This window comes from Typopeltis vanoorti, chromosome 13, assembly GCF_054136105.1.
Source record: "Typopeltis vanoorti isolate ZY-2024b chromosome 13, IOZ_Tvanoo_1.0, whole genome shotgun sequence".
Taxonomy (NCBI): domain Eukaryota; kingdom Metazoa; phylum Arthropoda; class Arachnida; order Uropygi; family Thelyphonidae; genus Typopeltis; species Typopeltis vanoorti.
The window spans coordinates 74,133,434-74,154,832 of NC_143561.1; the positions used below are offsets into that span (position 1 = coordinate 74,133,434).

General features: G+C 36.0%; 1 protein-coding gene across 2 annotated transcripts in view; it reads right to left on the minus strand.

The window, feature by feature from the left end:
- The window catches only part of Nup58 (nuclear pore complex protein Nup58), a 271,379-nt gene that overhangs the window by 2,616 nt on the left and 247,364 nt on the right, over positions 1-21,399 (minus strand). Inside the window, exon 12 of one of the 2 annotated variants that reach the window (XM_090402967.1) lies at positions 17,348-17,419. In XM_090402967.1, coding sequence (XP_090259093.1) covers positions 17,348-17,419 — 72 coding nt within the window. Of the gene's footprint in view, positions 1-17,337; positions 17,420-21,399 lie in introns of both variants that reach the window. The other variant, XM_090402968.1, reaches the window with a different exon arrangement.

The following is a 21,399-nucleotide window of genomic DNA, read 5'->3' on the forward strand; positions in this document are numbered from 1 at the left end:
TAGGCTGTTTAATTTAAGTCTCAGCTCTGGTAAAGTTCTAAGGGAGTGGAAAGAGAGCAAAATTATTCCTTTGCATAAGGGAGGTTCTAAGACTACAGTAGTAAATTATAGACAAATTAGTATCTCAGGCATGGTGGTAAAATTACTAGAAAAATTGGTAAAAAAGAGAATTCAAGAATGGGTAGATAAACATACGATACTATATGAGGGTCAACATGATTTTGTGAAGGGTTGGTCATGCCTTAGTAATTTACTAACTTTTTATAATAGAGTAACAGCTCAGTTGGATAAAAGAAATGGCTACATGATGATTTTGCAGGTGACTAGTGGTGTGCTGCAAGGTTCAATGCTAGGAACACTACTGTTTTTGGAAATAACCTGAAAGGAAATCTTCAGTTGTTTGCTGATGATGCAAAAATAGGTAGAGTAATAGTTTATCAAAACAATGTGGAGAATTTGCAGGATGATTTAAGTAGGCTATCAGTATGGGCTAAATAAAGATAATAGGTATCAGTTTAATGTGGAGAAATGCAAAGTTATACATTTTGGGATAAACAGATGAACAATCTGTGCACCACCTTGATGGAAATGAACTCCAGGAAATAGATGAAGCTAGAGATTAAGGGGGGGGGGGTAGTGGTGGTGGTAGAGAGTTAAAGTTTAGATGATATATTGCTCAAGTTGCTAAGGTAGCTCATAAGATTACTTGTTATTGAAGAACATGCTAACAAGTAGAGATAAGGAAGTTGTTATTCCTCTTTATAAGGCCTTGATACATCCATGTTTGGATTACCATACTCAGGTCTGGTTTCCTGGATTTCTTGGAGATCAGGAAGCAGCAGAGGAGATTCAGAAGCTAGTGATCAAGATGGTGGCCTGTGGAATGTTCCCTATGAGGATAGAATTGAGTGTGTGTGGATTGCAGAATTTGGTGGATAGGAGAAAAAGATACGATGGAAACATTTAAGTTGCTTAAAGGGTTTTATAGGAATGATGTCGGGTAAATGTTTCAGCACTTGGCAAGAAGGGCCAGAAGTTGAATAAAGGTGTTTTTAGTAGGGGTGTGAGGACTAGATTTTTTGTTTGGAGAGTTGTGAATGAGTGGATTGGGTTGACAGAGTCTGTTGTGAGTGCTTTGTCTGTTAATGGGTTCAATTAGAGGCATGATAGATGGTGTGAATAGTTTGGCTCTCCCAGAATGAGTCTTTGGACTCATGGAGGTGCTATACAATAATAATAATTACAACAATTTTCTTGGAAAAAAGAAGGATCAGCTTTGATGGCATGGCAAATTATGATTATAATCATAAGACCAAAATGAGACAATGGATGTGTTTTGGATTTTGGTTATTGAAAACACCATGATATCAAAGCAATATTCCTTTGCTCTATAAGTGAATATCTTACATTCAAAGAAGTCCATAACCATATAGCTCACGAGATCTTTCATAATATTCGAACTGTGGTAATGACATCAAACCCCCCCCCGCCTTAAACAAGGACTTATCTGTAGAATGGTGTTTAAAGTTTTAGAATAAAAGTTTTTTTTACTCATATGAGGTAACTCAATATTTCTACCTACTATTAATTAGCATATTAATAGCAAAGAAGGAAACATTAGGAAATAGAGACACTGTAGTTCACAGGCATGCATATATTATTTAAAATATACATAATTTAGTTTCCAAATTTTCTATCATATCAGAGATCTAATAAATAATAAATCACTCTGGAAAAAGAAAATGCTTATAATTTTACAAGGTTGAACAATCACAGCATTTCTACAGCATATAATTGTGAAACAACGATAATGAAATAACCAGCTACTCCCAACTACTTGATTTTGCTTAGTTACTGTTGGAGGCACAATGATCATTGCTTCATGAGGAAAGTAAAAAAAATGTTCTCCAGGCTATTGAAAAAGATCAGAAATGAAGCAAAGAGTATTGTAAAAGGAATCAGAGATGATAAAGTGACATGCAAACTGAAGTTAAAGATATTCTTGATGTCTGTAGTAATTACTTTCAAAGATAGTGAAACGAAATAAGCAGTGATAGAACAGTGGTAATAAATATTTGAAAGGAAGGTAAATTATGCGTACATATCGGCCGGTCTGGTTGGCCGAGTGCTTAGCGTTCCGCTCTCCAGCCAAAAGGCTGTGGGTTTGAATCCCACCATGGGCATGGATATTTGTGATTGTCTCTGGAAGTACTAGTAATGGTGGTTAAGTAGATGGTGTTGGAGTAGTTGCAGTCAGTTGAAGGACTGAGTGGTGGAGACAGAGTTATAGAGCAGGTGCCCTCCCTTGATGAGTCTTTGGCTCCCTGGAGGTGTCAAATAATAATATCAATACTATTGATATGTACACATGATTTTGCGTGGTAATTATACAGGTGAGTATAAAAGTGATATAGTACTGATATGTATCCAAAAATCTGAAATGCAGAGAAGCAGCCAGAGTTGAAATGCTCAAATATGGAGATACAAAAGTTTTACTATGGTTATACTGCATAATACAGAAGGCCTCTCCAGATGACTGAAATATAGCTTTCATAGTATCCATCTGTAAAAAGGAAAATAAAAGTGAATGTGAAAACTACAGAGGACTTTCCCTAGTGAGTATTCCTGGTAAGATTTATGCAAACATACTTGAGAAAAGGCTAAGAAAAATTGTGGAAGGAAAGCTTTGAGAAGAAAAAGCCAAGTTTGCGATAAATAGAGGTTATCAGAATCAAATATTCACTTTAAGACAAGTAGTCAAGAAGCAAGAATACAACAAGGATTTGTATTTAAGTTTTGTAGATCTGAAAAGGCATATGACAGGAACATAAGTCCTCTCATATGCCTTTTCTTGATACTCATATGCAGGGACCCAGAAATCCATTGCCACATGCGAGTATGAGACAAGTGGCGAGTGAATTTTCAGTCTCGTTCTAAATGTATGCAAAATATATTTTTATTTATTTTTTGTATAATTTACACTTTTTTTTTTCTTTCATTTTATAACATCCTCTCATTTGCTGTCAAGTTATTGATCACAGGTACTGCCAGTGAATTTATTAAAGCCATTTCATTTCCAGCCAGAGAGTTTTAAATAAAACTTTCTGGATCTGACATCCTTCAAACACTACGGTGTTCCCTTTTAAAGAATCACAAAATAGATGCAATTTTAGTTACTGGTTTTCTCTATAAGCATAATGAAAAGCAATTGTTTTCACTTTATTCCATCCCATTTTCTCCTTTATGGTTCAGAACTCTATTTTTCTTTCTATATGAAAGACTACAAAAAAACAAAAACGTCATGTTTGGAACTTAGTATTATAGTGTTCTTTTCATTCCAACATGCTCCAGTACATGTCAGACTTCTGGTTTTTGTTTCAGTCATAATGTGAAAAAAATAAGCTACCATTATGTATCATAATTATGGCACTTTACTTAAAAATAGTAAATCTCCCACACTTGAAGTGAGTGAGAAAACATGCAAGTTTTTCATATCGTGACTACATTTAAATTAAATTATCATTTCCAATAAATACATTTTTAAACAAAACAAATTAACCATAAGGTTAATATATATTATTAACTATAATATTGAACTAAATGAATTCATTTACTTCAATATTATAACCTTAAATGCATGTACATACAATACGCATGACATACATTATAAAAAAAAAAAAAATTACTTTTCTCACAATATAATTTTATTAACAAAATAAACTGGCAAATATAAACACAAAAATATTAAAATTGGCAGAATCTAATTAAATACTGTAGTAGAGCAACCTCTCGAATAATGCGCTCTTTAAAACAAGTGCATTAATCGAATATAATAACCTATGGGAAAATGTATAATTCATTCCTCAGATTTATTTTCTGATCCTTAATTTTTTTTATAAAAGAATTAGGGTATGTCTCAGGGCCAAGTTAAAGGAAAACCACGAAGCTGAAAGATGATAAAACATTCAGAATATAAATTTATTATTCTGCTTTTTAAAAAAGAATTGAGCTAACGTAGTTTGGCGGGCATTCTGTTTCTTTTTTCATACAACTTACGGTATGGTCCTATTACCTCTCCTGCAAATTTTACTGGTTCTCTCTTCACCAGGGTCAGTCTCTAAGCATTGCTGCTTAAAAACATCGATTGTACGAAAACTATTTTCAAATTGTTTCTGTGAAACCTCTTTGGTCTTGTCAGTGATTAAATTTTCTTCATATTCTTCAGGATCTTCCTGTTGTGCATCTAAATTTAGCAGGTCAGAATCACTCAACTTCTCAGAATGAGATTTAATTAACTTAGATTCATTTGAAAAGCCTCTAAAATCATTTGCACAATGTGGAAAAATGTGCTTCCAAATGGCTCGCATATTGCTAGCAGTAATTTCATTCGACTTTGTGACTTTATAACGAGGCTGAGATTTCTCTGATTTGGCTAGAAAAGTCTTGGAAGGCATTCACTTCCAAAAAAAGGCCGGTTTCATCGACATTAAATATTTGTTGATCACAATAGTCCCCTTCTTACACAATTTTCTTCAAAATCTCTGGATATTCTCCTTATCTGCACTTGCAGCTTCGCCTGTATTTAGAACATTATGTAGGCTATTTCTCTTTTGGAAATGCTCAAATCACCAGCACTGCGTGGAATTCTTCTTTTCCATCATTGATAGCCCTTTCTTTCCAGGTTACAAAGAGACAATGCTTTGATTTAATAAGGCCAGTGTTTAGCGGGATCCGTTTTTGGTCACAATCTTCGATCGATGTAAAAAGAAGTCTCTCTAATTCAATCGTTATAATACTTTGATTTCAAATGCATGAACTTATAGTAGCCTTACCTTTTCTAAATCACTTAGGGAATTGAAACAATGTAGATCCGAATATAAATTAAATTATACTTTAATTAATATTTCCGATATTTCGGCAATGTCACATTGCCATTTTCAAAAGGAACTTACAAAAAGGCAGTTGCACACAGGCACTAACAATACAGTAACTGAGAATGAAGATATGAAGCTATCGTTCTCCTAGAAGTGCTGATGGTGCCCTCTGGCAGGCTAAGTAGGCGTTCTTGGCCATTGGGCTGAAGGTCTGCTGATGTATGCCTCCCAAATTTGGGGCAGTCGCATACAACCAAATTTGTTGAGGTTCGGAGAGTTTCTTAGGGCAGAGGCTGATTCCATAAATAATCTTTCGTATTTATATTTGCTCCGGTGTATTACTGTAGCTTTCTTCCACTGTATTCTGTGGCGAGTATCCAGAGCATGGTCTGCAAGACCAGAATGGCTATACTTGTAAAACCGGATGTAGTCCTTGTGTTCAGAAATTCTGATATTCGCTGTCCTGCCTGTTTGGCCAAAGTACGACAGTTTACAACTGCAAGGGACCTGGTATACACCAGGTAGGTCTAGGGGACGTGGTTGGTCTTTGGTAGAGTGGATAAGGGATGCCAATTTTCTGTAAGGCCTGTAACAGGAGGTGAGGTCATGTTTTTTTAGAATTTTGGTAATTTTTTCTGAGGTTCCTCAGATGTAGGGGATGGTGATGGATTTAGAGTAATCTTTTTTGTGGAGGGGGCTGTGGTTTGTAGGTTTTAATATTTTTTGGATTTTTTTGGGGGGGGTAGCCATTGGCTGAGAAAGTGCTGAGGATGTGATTTAGTTCAGTGTTAAGGGCTGTGTCATTAGAACAGATTAGTTTAGCCCTGTTGTATAGTGTATTTACCACTCCATACTGTTGTGAGGGGGGGGGATTGTTGGTGGATGCATCTGCCTGTATGGGTGGGTTTTCTGTAAACTGAGAAAACCAAAGTTCCATCAGACTGGCGGGTGACTAGTGTGTCTAGGAAAGGGAGGCAGTTGTTTTCCTCTTTTTCCAGGGTGAACTTGATTCTGGCGTGTTGGTTGTTTAAGTGTGTAAGGAAGGAGAGGAGTGTTTCAGAGCCATGTGGCCAAATAGCGAACACATCATCAACTTAGCGAAGCCATATGGTTGGTTTTTGTGGGGCAGAGGCTAAGGCTTTTTCCTCAAAGGTCTCCATAAAGAAATTGGCCAAGGGTGGGGAGAGTGGTGAGCCCATGGCTGTCCCCTCTATTTGTTTGTAGAATTTTCCCTGCCAAACGAAATAGCCTGAGTTCATTGTGAACTGAAATAGGGCTGAGATATCGGGAGAAAACTTAGCTTGGATTAGCTCTAAAGTTTCCTTGAGTGGGACATTTGTGAATAAGGAGGAGACGTCAAAGCTGACCATTATGTCAGTATGTTGGAGTGTAAGGTTTTCTATGCTGGCTTTGAAGTGGGCTGAGTTTTTTATGTGTGATGGTGTGTTGCCAGTATAGTGTGTGAGCTCTTTGGCCAAATGTTTAGCTAATTTGTATGTGGGGGAATCAATGCCATCCACTATGGGACGTAATGGCACATTTTCTTTATGTATTTTTGGGAGTCCGTAAATACGGAGGGGTATAGAGTTAAACGGTTTTAATCTGTTGGTAACTTCTACAGGCCAAGAAGTGACTTTCTTAAGGAGCCTGTGAAGTTTTCTAATTTGTGAGTTGGTGGGGTTGTAATTGATAGGGAGGTAAGTAGCCCGATCTAATAGAAGAGCATTCAGCTTACCTTTGTAGTCCTTTTGGTTAAGTACTACAGTTGCATTTCCCTTATCCACTTTGGTGATAACTAATTCTTTATTATTTCTCAATTCCTGTAGAGCTTTAAATTCCTTGTTGGATATATTGGTTTTGGGTGGTTTTGCTATGGACAGGACACAAGCTACATCCAGTCTTACACTGTTGGCGATTTGATGTGGAAGGTGGCGGATTCCTCTTTCAATCTGGATCATAATATCCTCACTTGGTATTTTTCTGGGAGCAATGGCAAGGTTGTGGCCACGTGAAAGCACGTTGAGAGCTTCAGGGTGACTGAAGAAAGGTTGATTACGGTGTTGGTAGCAAGTTTTGGATTGACGGTAGAATTCTTTTTTAATTTATCGAATTTCTTCACCTGTCAACCTCGTATCTTTTCAAACTCTTTGTCTGCAGTGGTACACGAGATGTTCATGTAAAATTGACCAGAGTTCGTGATTTAAAGTGTACGAAAGTTCATCTTCGAGGGTACGAACAGCTTCGTTAATTTCGGCTAAGCCTAACTGCGTGGCGGTGATTTGTTCGCGAAGTAACGCGTAGCTAGCTTGGTTGTATATACGGAGCGCTTTTTGCGAAACAAAACGGTGCTTTAATTTTACACAGTTCGGGATTACCTTGTTATCCCGGCAGCGTTTCAGGAAAGTCAGACGATTTAATTGTCTAGACAGCTTCAACTTCATTTTACCATATTGGCGGGCCTTCCGTGCGATCGTATCTCCGTGGATGATGTTGATTCTTGTAGACAAGCTTATACGTTGGTTATGCATTTCTAAATCACTTAGGGAATTGAAACAACGTAGAACCGAATATAAATTAAATTATACTTTAATTAATATTTCCGATATTTCGGCAATGTCACATTGCCATTTTCAAAAGGAACTTACAAAAAGGCAGTTGCACACAGGCGCTAACAATACAGTAACTGAGAATGAAGATATGAAGCTATCGTTCTCCTAGAAGTCCTGATGGTGCCCTCTGGCGGGCTAAGTAGGCGTTCTTGGCCGTTGGGCTGAAGGTCTGCTGATGTATGCCTCCCAAATTTGGGGCAGTCACATACAACCAAATTTGTTGAGGTTCGGAGAGTTTCTCAGGGCAGAGGCTGATTCCATAAATAATCTTTCGTATTTATATTTGCTCCGGTGTATTACTGTAACTTTCTTCCACCGAATTCTGTGGCGAGTATCCAGAGCATGGTCTGCAAGACCAGAATGGCTATACTTGTAAAACCGGATGTAGTCCTTGTGTTCAGAAATTCTGATATTCGCTGTCCTGCCTGTTTGGCCAAAGTACGACAGTTTACAACTGCAAGGGACCTGGTATACACCAGGTGGTATACCCCACTAGGGGAAGTGGTTGGTCTTTGGTAGAGCGGATAAGGGATGCCAATTTTCTGTAAGGCCTGTAACAGGAGGTGAGGTCATGTTTTTTTAGAATTTTGGTAATTTTTTCTGAGGTTCCTCAGATGTAGGGGATGGTGATGGATTTAGAGTAATCTTTTTTGTGGAGGGGGGCTGTGGTTTGTAGGTTTTAATATTTTTTGGATTTTTTTTGGGGGGGGTAGGAAAAAGCCTTAACCTCTGCCCCACAAAAACCAACCATATGGCTTCGCTACGTTGATGATGTGTTCGCTATTTGGCCACATGGCTCTGAAACACTCCTCTCCTTCCTTACACACTTATACAACCAACACGCCAGAATCAAGTTCACCCTGGAAAAAGAGGAAAACAACTGCCTCCCTTTCCTAGACACACTTGTCACTCGCCAGCCTGATGGAACTTTGGTTTTCTCAGTTTACAGAAAACCCACCCATACAGGCAGATGCATCCACCAACAATCCCCCCCCCCCCTCCTCACAACAATATGGAGTGGTAAAACCACTATACAACAGGGCTAAACTAATCTGTTCTAATGACATAGCTCTTAACACTGAACTAAATCACATCCTCAACACTTTCTCAGCCAATGGCTACCCCCCCCAAAAAAATCCAAAAAATATTAAAACCTACAAACCACCCCCCCTCCTTCCCCCTCCACAAAAAAGATTACTTTAAATCCATCACCATCCCCTACATCCGAGGCACCTCAGAAAAAATTACCAAAATTCTAAAAAAACATGATCTCACCTCCTATTACAGGCCTTACAGAAAATTGGCATCCCTTATCCGCTCTACCAAAGACCAACCACTTCCCCTAGACCTACCTGGTGTATACCAGGTCCCTTGCAGTTGTAAACTGTCGTACTTTGGCCAAACAGGCAGGACAGCGAATATCAGAATTTCTGAACACAAGGACTACATCCGGTTTTACAAGTATAGCCATTCTGGTCTTGCAGACCATGCTCAGGATACTCGCCACAGAATACGGTGGAAGAAAGCTACAGTAATACACTGGAGCAAATATAAATACGAAAGATTATTTATGGAATCAGCCTCTGCCCTAAGAAACTCTCCGAACCTCAACAAATTTGGTTGTATGCGACTGCCCCAAATTTGGGAGGCATACATCAGCAGACCTTCAGCCCAACCGCCAAGAACGCCTACTTAGCCCGCCATAGGGCACTATCAGGACTTCTAGGAGAACGACAGCTTTGTATCTTCATTCTCAGTTACTGTATTGTTAGTGCCTGTGTGCAACTGCCTTTTTGTAAGTTCCTTTTGAAAATGGCAATGTGACATTGCCGAAATATCGGAAATATTAATTAAAGTATAATTTAATTTATATTCGGATCTACGTTGTTTCAATTCCCTAAGTGATTTAGAAATGCATAATCAACGTATAAGCTTGTCTACGAGAAGCAGCCTTACCTTTCTCTTTGTATTCAGCAGTCGATTCAGCCATTTTTGTGTTCTTGTCCTATCTTTGCTGTGGACTCGCCTTGTTCATTTTTCTTTATTATTTCAAGTTTTTCTTCCAGTCAGATTACTTTTCGAATCATTTTCACACTTCCATTTTTTGCTCACTAATTCTTTTACTCATGATTAAAGGTCAGGAAAATAATTTAAAATAAAGTAAGGAAAACAATTGCACGAGATATGATCAGCAAAATGCTATGTAAAACAGACGACACAAATTTTGGCGGTAAATTTGGAACATAGTGTACATGGAAATAGTGTAGTATGCCATTAAAAAATAACTTTGTAAAATGTTTCAAATCGATAACTAAATTATTTCATCCTGGTGAGTGATTTTTTTAAAATAGTTAGCTATAAAAATGTATAAATCGAAAATGTTTAAAATCTGTAACATTTATTTTTAAGATGTATATAGGCGCACTAATTGAATTTGGGTATAGAAAAAAAATGATGCACTAATCGAGGGATTGCTGTATATCTGTACATTTTATTCTTTCAACACCTTAAGTAGGTACAGAACTGTAATATAGTATTGTCCTAAGTTTAGTTTCACAGCTCAGAACATGAATTATTTCTTAGTGTAGTTAAATGTTTAAAATTTTGCATAAGGAAAATGTTTTTTTTTTTAATATTGTTATTCAAAAAATGGAGCTTCCATAGCTCAGTCGGTATAGACAAAGTCCTTTGGTCGGAAAGACCTGGGTTCAATTCCCATCTATGATGTGAGGAACTTTTATCTGGTCTCTTTCTATTAAAGGTGAGTTAACCGGTCTCATGGAAGTGGAGGATTTTATCTCCCAGTAACTCGGATTTTTCATCCCTCAAAACAGGCAGACTGGTCTGGTGAACACACACACAATTACTGTTATAAAAATATACTATGGCAATGGGAAAACCATCTTAATCAGCTCATAATCATCTCCCCAGTATGGTAGCATATAGCTATCCCACCAGCCATATGGCTGAGGGAATAGGACAGGATTCAACAAATACAATTATGTTGCAAAGACAAGTCAAAGATTGCATCGTGTGTGTGAGTGAGTGAGTGCATAATGAAAAATGAGTTTGGCTCTACCTACTTTCTAGTTTTTTTATGAATTTTATTATGTCTTTTTTTACTATTTTTTACTAAATAACTGTTTATGAATAATTTATATGAATTCACCCTTCATTATGAATAATAAACAAAAGAAAAGACAGAGTTGCGATAAACTGTGTTGTGGCCCTTGTGGCATATTTTTTAAACCCACATTAAAAGAAAGCATATTGCCACATAATTACATGTAATTGTGTAGTGAGAATTAAAGAATGTATTACTTTGATTTTGTCATCATAACATTTAGTTTTTTTGAAATTTCGCCTAGTAAAACTTTTTTTTTTTTTGTAGCTAGTAGGTTTGTATTTTGGAGTCCTGTGCATATGTCAAATAAGTACCAAGAGAGAAAAGCTGTTCAAAACGATATAGTTACTTTGTGTAAATGATATATTGCACTGATTAGTCTATAATTTGAGTTGTAAGTCAGCATTTAGAATTGAAGGAGGTAAAAGATTATGGTCTGATGTTAAATCAGGAGGAAAAAAAGGTGTACACTATATATATGGATCATATTATGAAGGAAAGTATAGTATACCCACAGTTGATAGAACCGTAGCTGGCACTGTGCCAAGAAGAGTCAATTCGTGTTGAGGGGAAGAAAGGAATAAGGCGATATATATATTCGTCATCAACACGTGAAATCACATGCTTTATACGTAAAATTTTCCACCTGTTATGCAAGCAAAATAGTTACAATTTTAAAACTACAATGTTCAATAGAAAAGCTAATTTTCCGATGTGTAATAATAAACAACTTAACCTACGACGGATTGATTACACTATTATTGGAATGAATTCTTCTTCTTCTGTCATGCGCAGAAGTGTCGAGAGATCTAACATCTGTGGTTGAACAGTAGCATTAAACCAGATATCAAAACTGGAGATTTTGATATCTGGTTTAATGCTATCTAAAGTGAATGAATGGTATAATAAATTCTGTATGAAAATTTGCAATAAAAAGAAAGACCATGAAAATAGGCAGGAACATTCGGTACATAAACTGCATCCAAAATAGAGAACCTACAGAACAAGTAACACATTTCATCTATCTATTATTATCTAAGACCTGCAGGGAGTCAAGAACTCATCAAGGGAGACTACACAACCCAAAACCAACTGTCACATCATACCTGCTCTTAACACGGTTAGTAAGGTGGGGTGTCACAGACCCCAAAGATTTTAAATTGACTATAACTTTTTAACAACGTGTGGTAGTGAGTTATGCCTCAGTACAGCTTCCCCTCTCGTAACCTGCTACTCAACGCCATAGACGACAGGCTGTTGCACCAAGCAAGTTTAGTGTGCATAGGTGTAAAATGTGCTGGAGTCCACCAGACCCCACCTTACCAAAAGTGTGACTATATTTAAATGTCTATAAGCTAATACATTTTTGTAAATATTTAGAGCAGGGCTGTCCAACCTTAGGTAATCCGAGGGCCGCATCCAATGCGTATCTAGTAATTTAGTGAGCAGCAGTGACACAACTTCGATAACTGAACAAACTAACTGTGTGCTCATGTTCTCCGTGAGCGCCCGGAGCATGTGCATTAGATCAAAACAGTGTAAGAACGCTTCTTTGACACATGTAATATTTGAAAAACACGTGGGTATATAAACAAGTGGTATATAAACAAGTGGTGTAAAAACACCAAATAAAATAACCAACATTGAGATTATTGATTAGTGAGAGAATTAAAATATCTAATAAGCATTTGGTTCAAATTGCTATTTTATTTTTTTGCTTGTGAAAATCAAAACCCACAGGCGGGCTGCACAAAAATTGCACCGCAGGCCGTTTTGGACAGATCTGATTTAGAGTGTATTTTGAGAATAATATCTTTTTTTCTACCAGATGAGTTACGAGCAGGAAGAACAGAGGTTACGTCAACTTATAGATGAAAGTTAAAATAAAGATGTTTAATTAGTTAAGTATTTTTGGGTAATAAAAATTTAATTTTGTGGATCTGCATCTTTATTCTGTAAAGATGCAGATCTTTACAGAATAAAGATCTGCATCTTTATTCTTTATTCATACCTCACCAGTGCCGGGTTAAAACTCATTCACACTAGATGCAGTCATCACTTCAAGAGGTAAACTGTTCTGCTCACTCAATGGTTGTGAGAGAAAAATTTACCTCTTACCCATTTCTTAATCATGAACAAATTTATCCATGGATGATATCTTATACCACTCATTCATAAGTTCATAGACCTCAATCCTATCATCCCATTTTCTCCTGTTAACAAGAGTCTGTAGTCCATATACTCTTAATCTGTCCTCATAATCCACATTCCATAATTCTGATATAATCTTTGTAAGTCTTATTTGCACCCTTTCCACAGCTTCTTTATTCCCTTAGAACCCAGGAGACAAAATCTACACCAGGCACGGTCTTATCAAGAGACAAAATGGCTTCCTTATCTCTACATGTTAAGGTTTGCTTCAACATCGCAATTAGCCTCTGAGTTGTATTTGCAAATTTTGCTATGTAACCTTTGAACTTCAAATTCCTATCCACCATTATGCCAAGATTCCTAGCCTCATCAGTTTCTTGTAGCATAACCCCACATAATATGCTACTGGAAATCTCATCATGCCAGAGTTCATAACTTCACACTTACTGACATTGAACTGAGAGCCATTATTGTTTGCTCACACTTCCAGCCTATTCAAATCATTCTGTAAGTGCTTGTATCATTAGCATCCTGATTGCAATACCTATCTTTGCATCATCGCAAACAATTGAACATCTCCTGTTAGATCCTTCCTAATGTCATTAATGTATAGACTGAACAACAATTGCCCAAGGACTGATACCTGGGGTATATCACTGGTCACCTTAAATACACCAGATTCACACCCACTGTATACAAGTTTTTGATATCTGTTTGTCAATCATCCACTTACCCAGGTCAAGAGTTTATATTCCAATTGACTTGTTATTGCTGACCATCATATCATATCATATCTGTTACAACAGTTATTCAACTTAGTCAGCGAATCTTGCAGACTCGTAGCAGATTTATTTAGAAGTATAGCATCATCCGCATAAAGCAAAGAGCTGAGATTAAACATCTCCAATTTTGATATCAGGTTTAATACCACTTTCTTTCATAATGTGATCCATATAGATAATAAATAACAGAGGAGATAATGTACATCCTTGTCTGATACCAGATTTGATATTAAACCATCTTCCTGTACTTCCTTCAATTCTAACTGCTGACTTACAACTCAAATAAAGACTAAGTATTGCTTGATGTAATGCCCCATTGACACCTTATAACTGTAGTGTTTTCAATAGCTTTCTCTTGGTACCTTGTCATATGTATTTTGCAGGTCTACAAAACTTAAATACAAATCTCTGTTATATTCATGTGATTTCTCAACTATTTGTTGTAAAGTGAAAATCTGATCCTGACAGCTTCTATTTGGCCTGAATCCAGCTTGTTCTTCACCAAGCTTCTCTTCCACAATCCTTCTCAACTGTTTCTCAAGTATACTGCTATAAATCTTATCAGGAACACTCAGTAAGAAATACCTCTGTGATTCTCACATTCAGTTTTATTTCCCTTTTTTGTATATGGTGCTATGAGGTCTCTACTCCAATCATCTGAAATTCGTCCTTCTGTCCAGCCTTCTGTACTATGTAGTGCAGCCACTGTAAGACATTTATACCTCCATACTTGAGCATTTCTGGTCGAATATTATCTACTCCAGCTACTTTTCCACATTTCTGGCTTTTTCTAGTTCACGTATGGATATGTATTCCTAATTGCGTGCCTGGTCAGTGTTTTTTACAACTGTGCTATCACACTGATTATTCAATTATTAATGTTTCGAAGTAATTACTCCATACTTCAAGCATATCTTTTTCTCCAGTTCTCATGTCACCTTTATCATCTCTCATTCCTTTTACAGCATTCTTTCCTCCATTTCTGAGCTTCTTCAACCTCCAGAATATTTTGCCACCTTCTTGATATTTATTTTCTATGTTCTTACCAAAGTCTTCCCATGACTTTTGTTTAGCTAGTTTTGCATAGTGTTTAGCTTTCTTAGATTTGTCTCTGACTTCTCAGAGCACAAGCTGACTTATTTGCCAGTAATTTTTGATATGCTTTCTTCTTTTCCTTCACTGCCTCTAACTTCCCATGTCCACCATGGAGTCCTGATTTTTCTATCCTTGCAGTCAACCTCCCACATATCTCTTTGGCTGAATCAATCAATGTTTTCTTCAGGGCTTGCCACTGAATCTCCAAGGTTTGGTTCCTGTTCACAAACTCTTTCATCTTTTTTCATGAATAATGTTTGTGTAATTTAGTCTACAGTTCACATCTGAGAGCTGTTCAACTTTTATTTGCTTTAAAACTTTCTTACATGTTCTTCTTTTCAATATGAAATTCAATTTTATCCTGCTCACTTTTTAGTAAATATACAAATTAAATGTGGCAGTGAACAAAAGAATTAACAAAACTGGTAGGGAAAAAAGAAAGAAAATGAAGAAATTTATATGTAATAAAAGAGAAATTAGTGAAAACAGTAAACTCACTGTATATGATGCAGTGTTCAAACTAATTTTAATTTATGAAACTGAGAGCTGATTAGAAATAAAACACATGATGAAAGACTGGAGACCACAAATATGATAGTTAGAGAAAGATTTATGGAATGAACCAATGGCATTAATGGAAGAATCATATTAAAAATGAGGATATTAGGTATGATCTTGACATTGTTCATATTCAGGAATGTGTGAGTGTAGAGCCAATCTCAGTTGGTATGGGCTACTTAAACAAAATGGGAGAGGAAAGAATAGCAAAACAAGTATTTGTTGGCTGTATGGCAGGAAAAAGATCCAGAGGAAGAACAAGATGGAATGATATAGTAAGAAGTGCCTCAGAATACCAAAATATGAAATCGAACAATATTGGAGTCCTGACACGTAACAGATTAATTTGGAGGAAAACTGTCAATATAAGGTTGGCACTGATATACACTTTTTGTGTAGTACTGTCATAATATCCTGTACATTCCCTGAAGAAACATATCAGGAATTTTACGATGATTAAATTCCCTACCTCTGATCTATGAAAGAACCACAAAAATTTTTGGTCATATGAAAATTTGAAAAGAGCAACTTTTTAGGTGTTGATTAGTCATTCAATCCTATGGATGGCAAAGTCTTTCCACACTCGTGTAGCACTGTGCAACATGTAGATTGAAAAGCTTGCTATTTGGCATCATGCAAAATGTGAAGAATGTATTTAGTTCTTTTTTTTTTTTTTTTTTTTTTTTTTACACGGGGACATATTCAGAGGAAAATAAAAGTAGAAAAAGGAATTAGAATGCATGAATTTAGTTTAAGTATTTTTTACAAGGGGATATGATTAGGCATTTAGAAAAAAAAATGTAGCAAAAGCAGAAAGTTACTTTTCATATATTTTCTACTTGCATTTGTTTTCTAAATGCCTATCTATATCCCCTTTAGAAAAACATGGAAAGAAATACCATGCTTTCTAATAGGATACTTTAGTAATTCTGCATGATTTCTACTTGCATTTTCCAATCAATATATCCCTTGTAAAAAAAAAAAAAAAAAATAGGCAACTAACTGAATGCTTCTCATTTTACATAAAGCTGAGGCATATCAGGAATTTTATGATGATTAAATTCCCTACCTCTGATCAATGAAAGAACCACAAAAACTTTTGGTGGTTATATCAAAATTTGAAAAGAGCAATCTTTTAAGTGTTGATTAGTCATTCAATCCTATGGATGGCAGAGTCTTTCCACACTCATGTAGACTGAAAAGCTTATTTGGCAAGCTTTTCAATCTACAACAGCAAACTTCACCAATTTCACTGTGTAACACTACCTGGGAAGATGAAAATGCTACTATCCACAGAATTCCATGGCTGATATATACCTAAAAAAGATTGCGATTTTCAAAGTTTGATATTTTTACAAAAATACCAAGTGTCAATTTTTTCCCCCCATAGCCTAGAGGTAAAGAATTGCTTATTAACTATAAAAGAATGGAAAACATTCTTTTTCATTACTACAGCTTTTTACTGCTAGTCTTCTGCCAAATCAATAACTAGAAGAATTCTAAAATAACTAGAACACCCTCATCACTGTTTGAATAACACATACACGTTTCCAATTAACTGATTAGGGGAAAAAAAAGAGAAAAAAAAAGAAGGAAATTACTTTCAAGAATGCTCTGACAAGCATTTTGGAATATTTGCCTTCTAAAAAATGAATGTGTGACTAATGTATGGCTATTAGCATCATGAATGAGAATATGAAGTCAGGGACTCAATCAAGGGAAGCCACATACTACATGCACTAGCTATACACAACATCCAATAGCAATCCATTCCAATCATGCACCACTTTATGAGAGAATGTGTCAACCCTAAAGTCACTGTATGGAACAGGTTAAATACCGTTTAAACCTGTTCTGGTGTTTATAACTACTGAATAAATAAGGAAAATGTTAGAAACTAATACTTTTTGTTAAAAATATAAAACCAAATGACATTTGTTAGAACTAAAACCAAATAATTTATGAAAATATTGTGTGAATATTAGTATTACTATATTTTATAACAACATAATTGTTTAAAATGTCTGTATTTGTAACATATATGATTACTGATTGTTAAAAATCAAACCAACCAACCAATGGCCTAATAAATACAGCCTAATTCCATAGCAAGATACAAAGGACATAACAAAATGAACTCTTACCACTATTTACCTAGAGGTTTGAAGGTTGTGGAAGAAGAGCCAAAAAGTGGCTGGTTACTGTATGAGCTACCAACTCCAAAACCTAAAAAAGTGGTTAAAATTAATACATACAATCTAACAATCGAAAATAAATAAATAAATCAAAATAAAATACATAGAAATAAAGTTTTAACTGAATGAGGGTTCTTCAAGTTTCAGAGGGAATGCAAGAAATAGTACATTCTGACTCAATGGGTGGGGATGATCACTACCCAATGCATCACATGCTGCCAGAACTATTTACAAAGGCTTTTCTATTGTGCAACAGTTTTCTAGCAGTGTTTTTACTCAGCAGCATTATAATCTGAACTTTAATCTACTATTATTGGTTTGCGTTTTATTGGTGCAAGGACAACAAAAGTCATACTGCGGTACAGCAAAGGTTACAGCAGTATGTAAATAATCAAAGATAAATTATTATTATTATTAAAAGCGACCGTCCAGGGAGTCAGGGACTCGTCAAAGGAAGCCACATACCACACGCACCAGTTATACACAACATCCAATGGCAATCCATTCCAATCATGCACCCCCCCCCCTCTATGAGAGAAAAATTTAGATCTCACCACTTCATAGCAATCATTCAAAGTTTCCAAGGATGCCCTGTTGTTCTATCTCTGCCTTTTAGAAATTTGTAAGTCTCAATCATATCACCCCTCTTTCTCCTGTTTGCTAGTGTCTGTAATCTACAAATTCTAAATCTGTCTTCATAATCAGTGTTCCATCTTTGGTACATGTTGAAAGTTTTTTACCTTGGTTCGATATATACACATTAAGATAAACTGAGGTCCCAAGCAAGTTGCATATAAATAAAATTACAACAACAGTTACAGCAGTAAATAAGGTCAGAGGTTACATCAGTACATAAAGAGTTTATAATATCCATGTGTAGAGGCTTAAATGCTGTGAGGACATCATGTTGGAGGCTTAATGGATTGTATACAGCACTCAGAAAGGATTAAAACTCTGATTTATCATCAGAGATCCCACCTTACATTCCAGGGCACCTACAACCACCCTTAGAGGGCACTCCACCTAGATAGGACTATAAAGTCACCCATGTGGTTGGGCTTAGTATTGTGTGGTATTTGTGTATATGTTACATTAGTTTTTTTTTGTAATGCCTGAAGATGTCTCAGTGACTGAGACGAAATATAAGAAGTATTAAATTCTGTTTTAATCCTTTCTGAGTGCTGTATACAATCCATTACGCTTCCAACATGATAGTAAATAATATGTATATACAAAAATTAAGTTAAGCAATGCAGTATCTACATCATCTGTCTAAGTGTATATGGCTTGGCTAGATAGGTAAAAATTTCATTTCTCTCTCGTGTACAGTGCTGGCACTCCATCAGAAAATGACAAATAGGAAGATGTGTGACATAAATAATCACAGATATAGTAGTAAACAATATGCATGTATAAAAATCAAGTTAAACATTGTAGCATCTACATATAAACAAAATTACAGCAAAGGCCACAGCAGCACACAAATGGTCAAAAACCAATTAACAAATAATATATATGTACAAAAACCAAGTCAAGCAATGCAGTATCCACATATAAACAAAACCACAGCAGTACACAAGGTCAGAGGTTACAGCAGCACATATATAGACAACATAAATTAGTAAATAATATGTAAGTACAAAAATTAAGTTAAGCAATGCAGCATCTATCTCGAGCAAAGGTTACAGCAGTCCAGAAATAGTCAAAGATAAATTATTAAATAATATGTATGTACAAAAATTACATTAAGCAATGCAGTTTCTACATATAGATAAAATTTGTACAAACACATTTGACTGTAATTTTATCTATATGTAGAAATTACGTTAAGCAATGCAGTTTCTATATATAGATAAAATTACAGTCAAATATGTTCGTACAAATTAATGTTTTGTAAAAAGTTAAAAACATCATGCAATTTGTCTGAGTCTGATAACATCGCCTGAGCATGTAGGGCTCAGCTAGTTAAGTAAAAATGTCATTCCTCTCTTGTGTGAAGTGCCAGCACTCCACCAGAATATGACTAATGGTGAGATGGATGTTGCATTTCTCACACATGGGTGGGTCATTGGCACTAGTAAATAAGCACATGTGAGATGACTGTGACTTATGCAGAGCATAGCAAGAAAAACTTCCTCTGTTCAAACCCTGAGAAGGCTAAACTACCATAATTAAATTTTTTTTTCTTCCTTTTAAGGTCACATGGTAGTGAACATTCATTGTGAAGAATTTATGGAGACAAAAATGCATGTGTTGGAGTAATTACTTTACTAATAATTATGAAAATTAATACACTAGACATTTTGACCTCTGTATTGAGGTCATCATCAGGAAAACATACATATAACAGGACACAAGCTACATGACACTACACAAAAGCCAAATAAAATTAAATGCTTTGGTAATCATTTATACTAGACAGACCAATGGTGAAAAAAAAAAAAAAAACAATAATAAATAAAAAAAAACATCATATACAAATATAAATTAATAAAATAAAATAAATTTTTATACATATAATAAGTATAATAATATGCAACTAATAAAATAAATAAAAATAATAATATATAAAAATATAAATAAAAATAAAACAGGGTTTTAAAGTGGAACACATCTCTACAGTCCACTTATATTAAGGTTTTCTTGTGTTCTGAATGCTATATAGGTTGCAGATGAGTCCTCCAGATTCTTGGAATTACTAATCCATCATTCTTAATGAAATTCAGTTGATGTTTTAGCATCTCCAAGCTCCCTTGAACTTTCTTTCAAACCTGGTTTTGGTGCAGTGCAGGGACTTGGTACCTTTCCAGTTGATTCTGTGACATGTCAGAAATGCATAGCCTGACAAGCCTGTTTTACCATAGTGGAGGAATTTAATGTGCCATTTATCTTCATCTATTCTTAGTGGGATGATGCATCCTGTTTTCTCTATACAGGATAGGTTGCAGGTGCAATGAATTTTGTAAACCTGGAAAATGTCTGTCGAAAGCTAAAAATAGGAATAATATCATCAGGAAGCTTGTGTGTTCTGGCTGGGGGGCAGGAACCAACACTTTGAAAACTGCAGCCCATGTCCTATGTACTCTTGTGCAGAATACTGTGCTCCAGTGTGGTATTCGAGTCATCATGTCAGCAATGTCGACATGCAACTTAACAATACCATGAGAATCATCACGGGTTGCATAAAGTCTACACCTTTTGAGTGGTTACTAACACTCTCTAACATCATACCCCCAAACTTGGAGGAAAGCTGCCACTAAGAGAGAGTGGATAAAATGTATGGGAAATAACAATTTACCCATCCAAGAGGACCTCCAAAATCTATCACCTATTCGCTTCAAGTCATACAACCCAATACATATTCTCCTGAAACTGAATGAAAGAATCGCTGGCTTACTTCAACGATAAAAAACGGACACTTCATTACAGACCCCACAATAGAGGCCCCTGCCCAGATGGCAATGGAGCACAATCAACTGCCTGAGGACTAGCCATGCCAGATGTGCTACCATGATGTACAAGTGGGGCCTGCATCAATCCCCAACATGTGACTGTGGTGCTGATCAACAGACTGTCAATCATATTATTCAGGAATGCCCACTGTGCAGTTTTCAAGGCACGGACCTGTTCCAGGCTACCCCCCCCAGATGCAATCCAATGGAGAGTAGAGACAATTTGAACTTAAATTTGTGATTTTTAGTATATAGTTTTAGTGTGTGTCTATATATATTTTCACTTTTTCTTTTTTCTTTTTCTATTTGCACAAACCCAACCCATATGGAATGTATGGGTTGGGTTTGTGTAACCCCTGGGTGGCCAGGGGTTACACAAACCCAAGGGGGGAACTTTGCAAGTCTTGAATATATTATGCACCTTTGGAAGTGATGGAATCTAATGTATTTTAATGCAAGCTCTATTGCATACAGCTCTGGTGTAAAGTTGCTACACTTTGGATGAGCTGAGTATACTTTTTAATTTTGCAGGAGGTTTGGAGATTGCCTTAATGTTGTA